The sequence below is a fragment of the Danio rerio genome, chromosome 23 (genome assembly GCF_052040795.2).
Source record: "Danio rerio strain M-AB ecotype USA chromosome 23, GRCz13ab, whole genome shotgun sequence".
In the NCBI taxonomy this organism is placed as follows: Eukaryota; Metazoa; Chordata; class Actinopteri; order Cypriniformes; family Danionidae; genus Danio; species Danio rerio.
Window position 1 is genome coordinate 21,705,272 of NC_141043.1, and position 18,007 is coordinate 21,723,278.

An 18,007-nucleotide genomic window follows, 5' to 3' on the forward strand; every position below is an offset into this window, starting at 1 on the left:
GATTTACAACTTAAATCACTCTTGAACTTTGTGTTTTACATCTGCTTTCCTCAAGGCATAATGATACCATCCACACTATATGCATTTGAACATATAAGAGTGATGATCATCTCTTTCATTGAAGTTTGAGTGTTTTAGTTCAATCTTGTTACACCTGCGAAGTTCCCGGTCAAAAGTGACCACCATAGGAAATGAATGAGTATCCTCACTATAATTCATCCATCAGACATAAAACATCCCCATTTACTGTACACCATGCCAACTCACTCACTATTTGTATAATTTCGCTGTAGTCTGCAGTTTATGACTAATTCTATAAATTCATGTTATACACTGCTTTGAGGCATTGATCACAGCTAAATTATGTGGAATAAAAATGTGGAATAAAAAATGCTTTAGTGCTAATATAACAGCAGTTAAAGCCATTGGTCAATTTTGACCGGGAACACTAAAGTAAGGGGCGGGAGGTGAACACGACAGGAGGGTTAATACCGTCTGTGGATTGCCAGCTTCCTGAAAGGCATGCATCAGCTAGTAAGGCTGGCTAAACTTGCACACAAACCCTCACTCTTTGTGATCACTAAACTAGAACATAACCTGCCACAGAGCTGGTTGTCTGCCCAGCAGAGAATACTATGGTGACTAAGGCCCAATCCCAATTCTATTTTTGTACTCCTAAAAATATACCCCTTAAAAATGGTACACCACAACAACACCGGCACACATCATCATATGTCATCATGATCTCTTGCTTCATATGAGTTCAACGATCGCGACTGCTGTAGTTATTCTAGTTTCATTCTTTTTTTGGTATTTATCTTCAGGAAATCACTGAAGGTAACGATATCATGTTATCATAACCATAAAATGCGGCAATAAGATCATAACTGTAACATTCCCAGCCACTAGACTTTTCTGACACGGTATTCCAGTGTCATCGAGTGTCAGATGTGAAAGTATGTTGTGGGACTGCTATACATGAGTTATTATGGATTATAGATAGCAAAATTTAGCATTTTTATGATGGTAAAACATAAACACTGTAATGAATGTATTAAAACAGTTGTAGCTGGTGTATTCTGGGAAATTTTCTTACCCCTTGATTTCGAGTGTGGTCCTAAAAAAATCTCAGTTTCAAGAGCTGTCTAGCCTCTTCCCCTTAGCCCTACGCCTTCAAGCTAAAGAGAACTGGGACACCCCTAACCCTTCATGTGAATGTGCAAAACGAGGAATAGGGGTAAGGGGAAGTGCTAAGGGGTAGAATTGGGATTGGGCCTAAGAGTGATTAAAGTAGAGCTTCTTCATGGCACCTAAATCCTAGAATTGGTGAAAACTAAACTGAAACTCAGCTGGCTAGCCAGCTAATATCCAACCTCATGGTACAGGCCCCTGGTACTAAATGAGATTTTGTCAATGGGATCACAAGTAGATGAGGTAGAAACATTATTGTGTTCATTTGAGTTCAGTCAACTTAAACCATTTACCGCAATCAGTTTCCAAATACCATTTTGGTAGCTCTACAGTTATTCAGACTTAATTCATTTAAGTTAGCTGAACTCATACAGATTTATTAACTGAATTTAAAATGTTTAAGTTACTTATACTCTAAATGTTTGACGATATCAACTCAAATAATATAAGTGAATCTGATTTAATATTTATAAGTTTACATTGCTCAAACCATTTGGTTTCGCAATTGGTTTGCTTTAATGGTTTAGGTTAATTTAACTCAATGGGTTTTACAGTGATTCTTGTTTATACTTGGTGTATTAATCCATCTCTTTTGTCAATTTTAGCCCAGTTCTCTATGGAGGGTGTATGTACAGTATAGGCCTTTTCAGATCTTTCAGTTTAATATTGTGAAATAAAACTTGTGCAATTTACATATGAACACAAAATGAGACGGCAGAAAACAATAGTGAGAGCAGAAGTTTCCATTTCTGCTTATAGAGCTGCAAAACAACACTGAGCACCTGTGGTTTTGTGCTAGAATCAGGACTTGTAAGATAACATTGCGCTTTTAACTTTTCATTTCTCGTTTAAATCAGACTTACTAGAGCGCCAAAAAAGAAAACTTACTGGCCCTTAAGGGATTTCAAGCCTTTATGAGTGGCTTTCTTCTGTTTAACATAAAAGAAGATATTTTGAAGAAAGTTGAAAAGCACTGACATCCAAACACATCCATTGTGTTGGACAAAAAAAAAACTTAACTACAACAAGTTTGGAACAAGTGTGGGGACAGAATATCCAGTTTTTAGTGAGCTGTCCCTTCAAGAAAAAGTCAGTGAGCAGAAGAGTATTTTGATGGTGTGTAGTCGATTTTAATGGACTAGCTCTAGAAATAGTTGAACATTGACACATCCAAATTATTAAAGATTTATTTTGCACCCCAATTTATCCACTTCTGATCAGTTAGAACAAAATATATCTCAATATTAAGTTAAAGCAATGTTTTATTAGGACAAAAGCCACTTTCACACATGCATGTATTTTCTTAGATTTCTATTTCTTAGCTGTGAGCTGATTAGCTGTGGTTACTTACCTTTCTGTATGGCCTCTTTAAGTAGGTCATGCTTGGCTTGGAGTTTCGAGATCAGAGAGCTGCCACTTACATGCTCCTTCACTTTCTGAAAACACAAACACATCCAATGAATGAATAAATGAATGAACATTCTATCTTCAGTCATTAGAGTACTTATTGTTTCTTGCTATTTGATTTCAATGATCACTATCTTGGCAAAAAGAGTTACTCAACCATATAAAAGTTCAGTTATTATTTTAATGGCTTTTTTTTTGTGATAAGCTATACTATTTAAATCATACATCTCAAACTCGATTTCTGGAGGGCCACAACTCTGTGCAAATTTCCTCCAAGACTAATCAAACTCAACTAATCAGGGTGTTCAAGACTACTAGAGTCTATTAAGCAGGTGGAATTGGAGGTGGTTGGAGCTAAGCTGTGCAGAGCTGTGGCCCTCCAGGAATTAAGTTTGAGATCTTTAATTTAAATGATTGTGGTAGCTTTAATAGTATTGTTACTGTTCAAAATGGTTTCGATGCTTTCAATATAACCATTTTACAGTAATACATTCTCATATTAACTAGGTGTACATTTATGAGCTCATCAGCCAGACTGCAGTGAAATGCAAAAAGGTTAAACATTTCATTAAATATATTAACTACAGTTCAAAAATATGAATAGATTTTTTATGTGTAAGGCTGTATGTCTTAACAAAAAAGCAATGATATTTATCATATACAGTAAAATTAAAACTAAATAAATTCTATTGTAATATATTTTATAATACAATTAATTCCTTATATGGTAAAAAGTGACATTTTTAGCAATTATTCTTCCAGTTTAAAACAGTTTCAGAATTCTCTAGCAAGTTCAAAAATGTTTAAAAGAACAACATTTATTTGAAATAGATACATGTTGTTAATTATAAATTTCTTTACTGTTACTTTTAATCAATTTAATGCATCCTTGCTGAATATAAGAGTGCTCACATATTTCTGGTACAAAACACACTGTTTATATACAGCTTGATTCTGCAGTCTGGTCATTTTTATAATATTATTTTAGGCAAGGCAAACTTTATTTATAGACCACAATTTTAACACAAACATAGCTCATCCAAAGCACTTTACAATCAATAATAAAAACGACAAATTCAATTAAAATTTGAAATAGAAGGGAAAAAACACAAGTAACATATGATTATTTTAATGTACTCTCATAATTATAAACACATAACTTTGTAGGACAAAGTTTTATTTTATTTAACAGCACTTTTCTATTGTTCTGGTTATTCACATACACTGGGGGAAAAAGACTGTAAAACTGTAAATAAAAACAAACACATACATACAGGGTTTCAAAGACCTAGATGGAAGACATTTTTATTTGCATCATCAAAACAAATATATAATTTAATACATTTGATAATGCAATGATAAACTAATAATAAAATATAGATATTTTAGATATTTCATAGCAAAATATTTTAAATACTGTGTAAAAACAAGCAAGCTCTACTTGTATCCATACACTTTTTTCCAACATAAACTTTCATTAAAATACATTTTAAACAATGAAAAATTTAGTAAAAATTTTAAAAACTATAAAAAGTAAATCTACTAAATCTATCTGTCTAGGTCCATGTTCTCAGACATGGAGCACTTTTTGAACAAATGTTACTGTAAGGAAAATAATTAAACCATTATAATAAATATTAAATTTAGGACTCAAAATTTAGGACTTTTTAAGGCATAAAATTTAGATTATGGGATTTAAGACCCCGCGGAAACCTTATATATAAAACCATTTCTATAAAAAGTCACATGCTGCAGACCTCTTGGACAGGTCACCCTTGTAAATAAGATCTAAATATCAATGTTTTTTAAACCTTGTTAAATAAAGAAACGTAATTGGAATTTTACAATTTTAGTTTTCACATTAAACATGATTAAATCTTCAGAATTAATTCAATATTTGCTTGCAGTTGCTTTGTAAGAGCTTGTAAAAATGTGTTTGCAATTTCTAAGTAAAAAAACGACTTTTTCTTCAATGCGGCAAATGAATGGGATGTCTTCAATATTAAAAAAAAAACAAAAAAAAACACACAGCTAACTTCCACATTGTTAAATGAGGTGGACAGTGCTTGAGTTCCTTACCGTGAAGTAGAAAGTCTCGGTGTCCTGCTGATTGGCTCTACGTTTGGCGAGACTGGGCTTTGTTCCTGTGCCGTCCGCAGTGCCCTCCACTGACGGGGTACTGGAGGCATCTGGAGCGGGGTTGCAGTCGTCATCACAGACGCTCTCCAGCAGGTTTGAGTGGGTTGCTTTAAGGGTCTTGCTGACCTGAAGGAAGTTCACAGGGATGGGATTTGCCACAAACATCCACTGCATAAATTGAGATAACAGTGTGAGGGGCACCGGTTTACCTCATCAGTTTCGAGGGTAACAGATGCCAGTCTGGACTGCAGCTGCTGGAACCTGGTATCGAGCTCATATCTCACCTGGCCTTCAGCGCTCACCTCACACACCTGGCGCACACACACACACACTCAGGATGAGGACATACACACAGAAGTGTTTTCTTTTGTAATATAACATAGCAAGCCATTTCCTCTTGTGATTCAAAGCTTTTTTTCATCAATTTGTAGCAATAGTATTCATTGTCCTATGACACTTCAGATGCGGATTGGATTGAGGAAGAATTCGATTCTGATGAATTTGTTGATCAATTGTGATACTTAATGGAAACATTTACTTCAGTTATTAAGTTATTAGATGAATAAAATTAAAACCAAATGAAAAGTAAATAAATTGCAACAAAAATCTTAGTAAAATAGTTAAATCAGTGGGGAAATATTAATCTAACTACTACAAATGTCAACAAAATGACTAACACATTGCTAAACGGTTTGATTTTAGTACAGTGTGCTCAATGTACTAATATTCAACAGAATACGGACTGACTAGCTAATCAGACATCTTTCCAAAACAATGTTTCTTCAGATAGAAACTAGGGCTGCACAATATTGGGAAAATCTGACATTGCAATATTTTGTTTTGCTGTGGTATATATATGCCTATATGAAAATAATATCACCAGATAACTTGAATAGCTATATTTTGGAAGGTTTCATTCATTTAGATCAACTGGGATAATTAAATCTTTTCTATGAAGTGGATTGGCATAAAATATAATAAATTACAAGCATGTATAAATACTAAAGAGCAATAATAAAAGTAAATAAACAGTGCTTTATGGTTTTCTGGGGAGTGTAACAGTAATCAAGTGCATTGAAATGTAAAATAACATGGTCACCATTGTATAAATAAAAAAAAAAAACCTTTAACCTTAAATCTTTATTATACATTCTAATTTTGAAATGCAACTAAATCACACATTGCGATATTGATACTAGAATTATATATTGTTCTGCCCTAATAGAAACCAGTGAAAGTTCATACAGTGGATATCATTGAAGTACTCTAATGCTCACACTAGATGCAGAATACGCCAATAAATAGCGCTATTTGTGCATAAATGGACACGTGAACATTTTGACTTTACTCACTCATTCATGTGACAAATTCACTTCACAATATACACAGATTCGCATCATGAGCAGGGCTTCTGTCATTGCTAAATGACTAACATGGAATTTGTTGAGAGAATAGCTGTGTTTATGAAGGCTGAAAAACAAAATGTTTGAAGTTAAAATGTTGTGTTAAAATGTTTGAAGCCGTGTCTGAGCCCACTAGATCCATTCAGAGGTGTACCCAATTCTAGGAGTTCATAAACTCCTCCAGAAACTGTTCCTGGATGATGGAAGCGTTCAGCGGTGTTTTCGACTGAGCCGAGCCCAGTTGAATGAACTGTTGTCGGTGTCGGCAGGAGGATTTTTCCCCAGGACACCAACAACAGGCGCTACATCATAATCACTACCCTACAAGAGAAAGCTCCTGATAGGTTAATGCAGTGCAAACGTCCGATGAAGTTCAGATTTTCAAATTTAGCACAAAATTGAGCACAAAACGCTCAACTCGCGCCACTTCATTTGCGTGAATTGCGTCATTCGCTCCACCTTATTCGCGCTTATCACACTACAGGATGTCTATTCACGTCTTTGCAGTGACTTAACATGTAAATCACTTGTGACTGATGTTTCTTCATCTGGTGTGAATGTGGCATAAGTCTTCCAGTCAGTTTTGATCACAGTAAATGCATTTTTCCTCAAACATCAGTAGTAACCATAGTAACTCCGTGACAGTTGTCGGAGCCTTCATTCATCTGTGTGATCTTGAGGACACTGCAAGCTCTACGCTAAAGATCTTTGCCCGAACCCGTCAGGTCCCGTCGGGTTCAGGCAAAGATGGGTTCGGGTTTAATTTCTATAATTTTAGACGGGGTCGGGTCGGGCTTGGCTTGCGCAGTAAATTAACATTCATGTGATGCATTTCGATTAGCGAGAGAAAGTAATCAAATCGCTTGTTACAACATTAAAATCCCTCCCTGCAAAGGTGAAACAAAAGATGACGGACAAGTCAAAAAGAGCGAATTTGGACTGCGATCAGGCCAGCCGCCAGTCCAAAAAGTACGGTCACAGTAGAGCGCTAAACAGTAATGTATGTACAATAAGCTGACAGGGAAGATGACGAGGTCACTCGCTACATTAAAACTGCTGTCATGGAAAAGTAAATGGATGTTCTTGGCTGGTAGAAGATGAACAAACAATCCTACCCAAAACTTGCAAAATTAGCCAGATCAGAATTCTGCATCTCGGCCTGTAGCTGCAGAAGTAAAAGTGTGTTCAGTGCTGCTGGACGCAACATCCTGAGCGCAGGACTGCGTTAAAGTCATTTACAGTGGATTTAACAATGTTCCTCCACAAAAAAACGTAGCCTAATTTTGGTGAGTAAGGGTTTTTAAATTATGAACAAATATTAATTAAACCATCAAATCATAATGTAGACAGAGTATTTAGGCTAATGTTGGCATTAGGCTATTCTTTTATTATTCAGCTTCGCTGTCGCCTTAAGGCCAGATTATGAAGAGACGTGGTGAAACAAATTTTACAAAGCCTTTATCTTAATTTCGATATTGCCAAATACCCATCATAATTGATCATTTATTTTAATTTAACTTGTTGAGAAAGACTTGTTTTAGTGGTGTGGTGGCCAATTTAAAGGCTAAGTGCATGCATCCAGGTCTATTTAGTGCTGAGATTTTACGATGTTACAGAGGACTTATTTTATTACTTGTTCCAACTTTCAAGTGGCCTACACCCTACATTTATTACAAATAAATTATGTTAAAACATATAAATGACTCAATCTTGAAAAGAGGCAAAAGAGCTGTGTGCCTGTGCACATTTGAATAATGTCGGGCTGTAAACGGGTTCGGGCTTTATAAAGCTATTAATCAAAATGTACCTCTCGAGCCTAATTTTTATGGCTCGATTTCAGCTCTAACTGCAAGTCCTTCACAAGGGAGGGGATTCTCCTACTTACAGATATGCTCAAAAATATTTGCAAAGAGGTAGTTACTATAAGCCATTCGATATGCCCCTGTCATTTACAACAATGTCGGTCAAATAATTCTGTCAAATATTGTGCTGCAATGAACAAAACTAATTTTAACTTGTCTATAACTTGGCAATTGACCATGGAATAAGTGGGATAATCAACAGCTTGCCATGCATTAAAGGATTTTGAGGCACTACAATCCAATGATTATTCCTTATAAAAATAATAATGGTATGGGGATTAAAGGAACAAAAAAAGTATTTTAAATAGAAATTTTAAAGGTACCAAATTTATTTGTAAAAGTTTTTCAGTAATTTTGCTTTTAATACATAAATTCATGACTAACCTTAGGCTAAATGCTTGTAAATATAAAACAGTTTCTTTTATTTGAAAACATATCAATCGTGTAATCATAAATTGTGTAATGTGTATGTGCATTATATTTCAACAATAGGCATTGCATCAGTAAAGAAATATTTCAAGGATTTCCTTCATTCAAGGCCTACTGCAACTATGCACTCCTTCTGGTCCATTACCTGATCTCCTTCATGGGGCTGGTACTGAAAGCGGAAGGGCAGGCAGAAAGCGATGTTGTGGGCCTGCAGCAGAGAGTCTCTATCCTGACCCTGGTTGAGTCCAGTCACCGCAGTGTCCAGCTGCTGAAGGCCATTCTTCATATTCTGGACGATTCGGTTTTTGTATGAGAGGTATCCGCGTATAACCCGCGTCACAGACAGGTGGTACCCCAGATCTGTGCACTGCGTTTGACATCAGCCAGACAAAAAGACAAAGAGAAGAGGAAAACACAGTCATTGTTGGAGCGATTCACACTCGCTGACTGAACCTGCTGTGATGATCTTCTTGACGTGACATGTTTCAACAATCAGCCTCAGGGCAACGGAAAATACAAACGCTTCTGAGAAATGAAGATATCAATGCCACAGAAGATACACAATACCAGTCAAGAAGCAGAAGTGCAAGTATGAAATGACAAAAGGGAGATATTATCTAATAGCTGTAGGGACAAACTCACTGAATTCTATCTGAAGGTACTGAATGAGTTTAAATGTATGAAAACATGAGTAGGGTCTTCTCCTTGACTTTTCCTTGGTAACATTCATAATGAACTGAACTGAATCAATTTTGAACTAGCTAGTACTACAACAGCACTTGATTTAGCTTTATTCTGAACACGCCGGGTCAAACCGGTTCTAGGTTTTCATCCCTCACTACTGTTGCTGATAACGCTAAATGTCTCCGTTTATTGAACATTATAGTCTTGTAAACAAAACAACAACAGCAAATCATTATATACATTCATTCATTTTCTTTTCGGCTTAGTCCCTTTATTAATCCAGGGTCGCCACAGCGGAATGAACCGCCAACTTATCCAGCACGTTTTTAAGCAGCAGATGCCCTTTAAGCCACAACCCATCTCTGGGAAACATCCACACACACTCATTCACACACATACACTACGGACAATTTAGCCAATCCAATTCACCTATACCCCATGTATTTGAAATGTGGAGAAAAGCGGAGCACCCGGAGGAAACCCACGCGAACACAGGGAGAACATGCAAACTCCACACAGAAATGCCAACTGACCCAGCCAAGGCTCGAACCAGCGACCTTCTTGCTGTGAGGCGACAGCACTACCATCTGCGCCATTGTGTCACGATTATTATATACATATTGTTTTAAATCATTTTTTTTTTTCATAAACAATGATTTCTTCATAAACTTCAGTGTTGTTTGAGGGAATTATGAGCAAAAAGAAAACTCCGGCCCCTGCTTAATATTCAGTTTTGGTTTGGTTACCTGTACATTAACATAACTGAAAGAAAAGTCTCAGCAACTTCCAGCTCACCCTGACTTTAAAACAGATGTTGCCAAAGTATTCCTTTGGTTATATAATTCAAAGCTGGAAAAAGGTAATAAATTGCAATACACGTATAACAAGATCATATCAAGGGGAAATTTCCAACCCCTAGCTAATAATATAGAAACATAAAGCTCTTGGTTGTGATATAACTTATACCATATCTTACAAATATAAAAACAAAAACTCCAATAGACTTTTAGCTTTCATATCTTGAATTAGGGGTGACACGGTGGCTCAGTTGGTAGCACTGTCGCCTCACAGGAAGAACGTCGCTGGTTCGTGTCCCAGCAAGTGGGCATTTCTGTGTAGAGTTTGCATGTTCACCCCATGTTCATGTGGGTGTCCACCGGGTGCTCCAGTTTCCCCCTCAGTCCAAAGACATGCGCTATAGGTGAATTGAAGAAACTAAATTGGCCGTTGTGTATGAGTGAGAGTGTGTATGGGTGTTTCCCGTTACTAGGTTGCGGCTGTAAAACATATGCTGGAATAGTTGGCGGTTCATTCCACTGTTGAAAACCCAAATAAAAAAGGGACTAAGCCAAAGGGAAATTAATAAATGAATGAATGAATATGTTGAATTACAGTTTAGGCTTCATCACACAGTCTCAAGAGGTTTGGACTCTGTGTTTTTGGTAAAGTTAGTGACATACTCAGATGGTGTATCAGTAAAACAACAATTACAAATTTAATGTAAATTTATAGATTAGATCTTGTAGCAAACTCATAGTATACACTCTCAGAAATAGAGGTACGTGAGCTGTCACTGGGGTGGTACCTTTTCAAAAGGTACACATTTGTACCTAAAGGGTCCATATTGGTACCTCAAAAGTATATATTAGTACCTAAAAAATTTAAGAGGAAAAGTTTTCTACTTTTTAGGTACTAATGTGTACCCTTTACATGACTATCAAAAGAATGTGAATAAAAGACTAAAGGCATTTACAATCTAACACTACATGGTTTTACACTTTGTTTGTTTGCCGCTGCAATGGGGCATCACTAAGGCAACATTACCACTGTTCTGGAGGAGGGTTTCATATCCCTGCCCTGAAGTTTTAAAGAGGAATTTAAAACAGCAACAATAACCTGAGGTTGAGTTAAGTCAGGGGTGGATTTACTGAATTGGGGGTCTTAAGCAATTCCAGTCAAGGTGCTCAAAAGTCCTAAAATGCACCCTTTCTACTTTTAATTTTTACTAATAGTAACTCAGGGGGGGCCCAAAACTATATGAGCCCTTGTCAATCATCCTAACCCATAACCCCCCAGCAGCACCCCTGTCTTAATGCAATCTACATTTTAATTTATTTGTTTCCTTAAAATGAATTCACAAGTAAAAATAAATAAACTTTTTCATTTTTAAAACAAGATTTTTATCTGGTTTGGCTGCTGGACTGCTCCATGATTGGGGATAGGGCACAAATTTGATGTAATAATTAAAGTTAAAAATGTATTTGTTAGACCCTCACCCTATAAAATATAATAGAAAACAATGCTTTGTATAATTTATAGGTACAATTTATACCTCTACACTTTTATTAATGCCCCCCTAGACTTCCTGGGGCCCCAAGAGGCCGCTTACCTCGCTTATTGTTTAAATCCGCCCTTGCAGTGTGAAAAGTCTATGAGAGTCTATTAAACACTATGAGAAGCATAAATCAGTCAAGGCTTTCCACCGGCAGTGTATCGCTTTCTGTGGTGTTCTCTCAATGGACACATTCTTTATGCAGTAAATACATTAGATAAAACGGTTTGTGTGTTTTGTTTTTTTTTGGTCAGAGGTCAATTCAAAATGAAAAGGGAACTAAAGCATAAGCACATCCTAGAGAGCGTCTAGACAGATGCTAATGGGACAGTGCTGTTTTAGACTCACATCAATCAGCGTGCAAATGTCCTGCAGATAGTATTTATTCATGGAGGCATTAGCTGCTGCCAAGTTGAGCAAGTAGTCGTTGCGAGCTTTAGTGCACTTCAGCTGGGTTTCCTGTACTTTGCCTTGTCTCTGTGAAGCAAGCACACGTACAGAGATAAAGTGAGATGTTGCTCTTCCTGTGCCATCTTCACAGAGCAGAGCTCCGGATGTTACCAGCTTTCATTCTCGCAAACTGATGCGTTTACCTTCTCCATCAGTCTCTCCATTTTTTTGACAGAACTGCGTCTTTGCCCTCCTGATTGGCTGAGGCCGAGATCAGCTGACTTGCCCGTCTGCTTCTCTTCTAGTCGCGTGGCTTCTTTGAGCTTGCCTTCTGCAGCCAGACAGTCGATGTGGTATTGATGATAAGTTTTCAAAGCCTGCAAAACATTCAACACTTTTACAACATGCAAGGCAAAAATTCTTTTTGATGCTAAAAATAAGCTTTTTTATAAAACAACAGAACTATCTGGCTAGGGAGAAAAAACAGATAAATGATTATATAAATGATTATTATGATTATTATTATACTAGTCATTATATAACAGATTTGTGGTAAAATAATTTCATTGTAGTTTAATGTAATAGCTTATTTTGCTAGATTAAAAATGACTTATTAGATAAAAATAACAATAATACTTTTATTATTGTCATTATTATTAACATCATCATCATCATCATTATGATTGTTATACTAGTTAACATTAGTTATTGTATAGTGATGGTTTGTTCTGTAGGTTATCAAGAAAAAAATATAGCTTAAAGGGGCTAATAATTTTGTCCCTAAAATGGTGTTTTAAAAATTAAAAACTGCTTTTATTCAAGCCGAAATAAAACAAATAAGACTTTTTCCAGAAAAAAAAATATTATCAGACATTCTGTGAAAATTTCCTTGCTCTGTTAAACACCATTTGGAATATATTTAAAAAAGAAGAAAAAAAATTGAAGGGGGCTAATAATTCTGACTTCAACTGTGTGTGTGTGTGTGTGTGTGTGTGTGTGTGTGTGTGTGTGTGTGTGTGTGTGTGTGTGTGTGTGTGTGTGTGTGTGTGTGTATATATATATATATATATATATATATATATATATATATATATATATATATATACGTTATGGTATAACAGTGGTTTGCTACAGTATGTAGACTATCGAGAAAAAAATAGCTTAAAGGGGCTAATAATTTTGACCTTAAATTGTTTTTAAAAAAATTAATAACTGCTTTTATTTTAGCTGAAATAAAACAAATAAGACTTTCTCCAGAAAATAAATATATTATCAGACATATTGTGAAAATTTCCTTGCTGTTAAACATCATTTAGGGAATATATATACATATACATATATACATATATATATACATATATATATATATATATATATATATATATATATATATATATATATATATATATATATATATATATATATATATATATATATATATACACACACACACATATATATACATATATATATATATATATATATATATATATATACATATATACATATATATATATATATATATATATATATATACACACATACATATATATACATATATATATATATATATATATATATGTATATATGTATATATATATATATATATATGTATATATATGTGTGTGTGTGTGTATATATATATATATATATATATATATATAAAATTTCAAAGGTCGGCCAATAATTCTAAATTTAACTGTATTTACAATTTATTAATTACATTAAGAATAATTTTAGTGATTTTTAAAGACATTATATGAGCAATATCACATGAGTAGCAGGCTGTATGGCTGTATTTCTGCACTGGTGGGAGGTGTGCGTTGGCAAGAAGTGTCCCAACAGTGACACGATAGAGCTGTATCGCACTGCTATGAATGCAATATTGTGTTTATACAACAGTTTAATAGTATAATCGTGTATATAAAAACTTAAATAAAAACATCAAACTTTCTTTCGTCATTCATTCACATCTGCAGCTGACATCAGAACAGCAGAATCCGTTGCTACTTTACAAAAGTCATTTAAGAGTTAGTATCTGAATGATCCTCTAGCGCAGGGGTGCTAAATCCTGTTCCTGGAGAGCTACCTTCCTGCAGATTTTACTTGCTACCCATATCAAACACACCTGCCTGTAATTATCAAGTGGTGTTCAGGTCCTAATTAATTGGTTCAGGTGTGTTTGATATGAATAGCAACTAAAATCTGCAGGAAGGTAGCTCTCCAGGAACAGGATTGAGCACCCCTGCTCTAGCGTAATGCCTAAAGTGATGGCAAAACAGGTGATTTTGCTCCCATGTTAAGATTATAAGGCTGAACAGTATGAAATGCCATCAGTCTAGAGACATTTCCCAGTATTTCTCTGTTGCAGTCAGGACATCGCAATAATTAACCTCAAAAAGCCAAAGCAAAGCAAACACTATTATTTTAATATGGTATAAATACAGCACTACAATATGGAAAAAGAGAGAGATCGACTTAGAAAGTCATTTACCAGATTAATAATGATTTGATCAGCTGCAGTTAGAAATTACGCTGTTTTTTCTCCTCTAAGGGCTTATTATACAGTTTCTGTTGCCATCTTGTGGAGGAACGTCAACCAGCTTTGCTCTACTCAGTATGACAGGCTAATGGATTCCGACGCGTATGCCGATACTTGAAATAGGCACTATTCTTATAAATAAACTGCATAGTTGCAAGTTAAACAACTACATTTTTACCTTAAAAAAAGCCTCAAAAGTACATTATGTTGTCCAACAGCTGCAATATTTGTCAAACTATAGAGAGTTTATTGATCTGTTGTCACTCTATGTAGACCTAGTAATCCAGAAGAGTGAGGAGGCTGTACGAGCACTGTTATCACACAGCTATCAGCCAATCATTTTCGAGTACCAGACAGAACAGTTGCATAAATTTATTTAAAGAACACACCCACACACTCCCACGCGCACACACAAATGCTTGAGCCAAGACACTTAGACGGTAGGCAAGCTGTTTGTTTACTGGAGGGTAGAGAGCACGCAGCTGCTGTGGGCCAGGGTCAGTGGGCTTGATCTCACAGCTCTGCAAAGCTGGAGCGTCGTGTAGGCTTATTTTGTGTGCTAGATGATGGACCAAAAAACGTTCTGAAACCTAAGACTCTATAGAAGGCCACGCAAACACAATCAGCTGTGGATGCATGAGCAAATACGTGCATGGTGAGGTATTTAGTCAAGTTTAATCATGCTTTCTCTGACCGCAGTGAGATGATGCAACTCGAAGCTGATGCCATTTGGACTATTTCAGTTCACTAGAGCGTGTTCTTCTGTGTAAATTTAGCACGTTCGCAGCAAGACAGCCTTTCCACTTACCGTCTGCAGCTCTGTGGTGATTTTCAAAAGCTCATCCTGCATCTGGAGTCCAACCTCCTTGCTCTGAAACAGAGAATACGAGTCAGTTTGAAAGGAGGAAGATGGTTTGGCTGTGTTTTGTGTGGGAGTGTGTTATGTCGGTAAATAAGAGAGGAAGAGAAGGAGGAGGGGGAGAATTAACTGTCGGAGCTGGTAATAGAGTGGGAGAGATTTGTATACCCGCTTTGCCAGGCGGTGTGTGTCCTCTATGCAGTGTGAGAGGCGCTGCGTGAGTGTGTTGCCACAGAGCTCACTGAGTGAACTGTGATCTCGGCTCTCCTGCCTGGTTTGGGTCAGAAGAACAGACCAGCACTGAGCCACCGACAGGTCCAACTGCTCCTTTCTAAAGATAGAGCAGAGTAAAGGAGAAACTGGGTTAAAGATGTGAAGTAAAAGGAAGTACAGACAGATCTTTACTGTATTGTGATGTACATTCAAGTTAAAGAGATTATCTAATCTTTCTCACTTGCAGTGCATCCGGAAAGTATTCATAGCGCTTGACTTTTTTCTGCATTTTTTTTTTTGTTACAGCCTTATTAAATTCATTTATTTCTTCAAAATTCTACTCACAATACCCCCTAATGACAATGTGAAAAAAGATTTTTTTTTTAATTGTTGCGAATTTATTAAAAATTAAAGCTGAAAAATCACATTTACATCAGTATTGACAGCCTTTGCCGTGAAGCTCTAAATTGAGCTCAGGTACATTCTTTTTCCGCTGATCATTCTTGAGATATTTCAGCAGCTTAATTGGAGTTCACCTATGGTAAATTCAGTTGATTGAACATGATTTAAAAAGGCATACACCTGTCTATATAAGGGTTGACAGTGGGTTTCAAAGCATAAACCAAGCATGAAAACTAAGGAATTGTCTGTAGACCTCCGAGACAGGATTGTGTCTAAGCACAAGGCTGTGGAAGGTTACAGAAAAAATTTCTGCTGCTCTAAAAGTTGCAATGAGCACAGTGGCCTCCATCATCTCTAAGTGGAAGATGTTTGGAACCACCAGGACTCTTCCTAGAGCTGGCCGGCCATGTATGCTGAGGGAGGAGATCAAAACCTTGATGGTCACTCTGTCTGAGCTCCAGCGTTCTACTGTGGAGAGACGAGAACCTTAAAGAAGGACAACCATCTGTGCAGCAATCCACCAATCAGGCCTGTATCGTCGAGAGGCCAGAAGGAAGCCACTCTCCGCCTGAAATTTGCCAAAATGCTCTGAAGGACTCTCAGGCCAAAAGAAACAAAATTCTCTGGCCTGATGGTGGTGGCAGCATCATGCTGTGGGGATGTTTTTCAGCAGCAGAAACTGGAGTACTAGTCGGGATAGAGGCAAAGATGAATGTACAATGTACAGAGACATCCTGAATGAAAACCTGCTTTAGAATGCTCTTGACCTCAGACAGGGGCGACGCTTCATCTTCCAGCAGAACAGACCCAAAGCGCACTGCCAAAATATCAATGGAGTGGCTTCACAACAACTCGGTGAATGTCCTTGAGTGGTCCAGCCAGAGCCCAGACCTAAATCCTATTGAACATCTTTGGAGAGATCTGAAAATGGCTGTACACTGCACTTCCCATGCAACCTGATAGAGTTTGAGGGGTACTGCAAAGAGGAATGGGCAAAATTTCCCAAAGATGGGTGTGCCAAGCTTGTGGCTTCATATTCAAAAAGACTCTAGGCTGTAATTGCTGTCAAAGGTGCATTAACAAAGTATTGAGCAAAGGCTACAAATACGTATGTACATGTGATTATTCAGGTTTTTATATTTAATAAATTTGCAACAATTAAAAAAAAAATTTTGTTCACATTATATTTTGTTGTCATTATGGGGTATTGTTTGTAGAATTTTAAGGAAATAAATGAATTTAATACACTTTGGAATAAGGCTGTAACATAAAAAAAAATGTGGAAAAAGTGAATACTTTAAATATGAATACTTTCTGGATGCACTGTATATATTTTGTCTTGTTTTGAGTCCAATTATCTAAAAAATCTTAAATCAAGAAGCATTTTCTAGACAAGTAAAGCATATGTCATGTTTTCAGAAATAATATGCCAAAATTAAGTGAGTTTTTACTTAAAATAAGCAAATAAATCTGCCAATGAGGTGAGCAAAGTAATCTTCGTTTTTTGTTTTAACATAAGATTAGTTTGCTTACCTTACTGGCAGATTGTTTTGCCTGTTTTAAGGAAAAACTTACTTAATTTTGGCATATTATTTCTGAAAACATGAAAGTTTTTCTTGCTTGTCAAGAAAATGTTTGTTTGATTTAAGAATTTTCAGAAAATTGGACTAGAAAAGTAAAAAAAAATCTAAGTAATAAAAGCATTTTTGCAATGCATTGTGCATTAAAATACAAGCTTATGATCGATTTTAAGAAAGAGACAGAGTTCATGTAGACTAAATGATTGGAAAAGGTCTGGACACATGAACTTTTGTTTCAGCAGATGGTGATGAAAAACAATATGCATGGATGAATCAATCCTTAAGAGGTGGAAAAGTTGTTCATGAAGCACATTCACATGAGAAAAATCAAACAAACATTTATTAACTGAGCTCCATGTAATAAAATAATTCTGAATAAAGCCCGAGCTGTTGCATATCTCTGAGGCTGTGTTTACACTATTGCTTTTTCATTTTAAAATGGCGAGAATAATAACTCTCCTCATCCAGACTGGCATTTCAGAAAAACCACCTCGATCAAACCTATACAGCAGAAAACCATTATATGTGATCATTGATACTTATGCATATTTTACCAGCATCCACACTTACAGTC

At 36.1% G+C, this 18,007-nt stretch overlaps 1 protein-coding gene across 8 annotated transcripts in view; it reads right to left on the reverse strand.

The window, feature by feature from the left end:
* arhgap4b (Rho GTPase activating protein 4b) overlaps positions 1-18,007 on the reverse strand; it is a 73,228-nt gene that overhangs the window by 32,419 nt on the left and 22,802 nt on the right. For 6 of the 8 annotated variants that reach the window (XR_015523429.1, XR_015523428.1, XM_087306939.1 and 3 more), the window contains exons 4-11: positions 15,407-15,569; positions 15,188-15,250; positions 12,041-12,214; positions 11,796-11,924; positions 8,577-8,798; positions 4,947-5,048; positions 4,678-4,863; positions 2,543-2,627 (exon numbers count right to left, since the gene is read on the reverse strand). Coding sequence is in view for 6 of the 8 variants with exons in the window: in XM_087306939.1 (XP_087163065.1) it covers positions 2,543-2,627; positions 4,678-4,863; positions 4,947-5,048; positions 8,577-8,798; positions 11,796-11,924; positions 12,041-12,214; positions 15,188-15,250; positions 15,407-15,569 (1,124 nt within the window). In the remaining 2 variants the exon portion in view is untranslated. Of the gene's footprint in view, positions 1-2,542; positions 2,628-4,677; positions 4,864-4,946; positions 5,049-8,576; positions 8,799-11,795; positions 11,925-12,040; positions 12,215-15,187; positions 15,251-15,406; positions 15,570-18,007 lie in introns of those variants that run through there. The other 2 variants (XM_087306941.1, XM_087306940.1) reach the window with 1 other exon arrangement.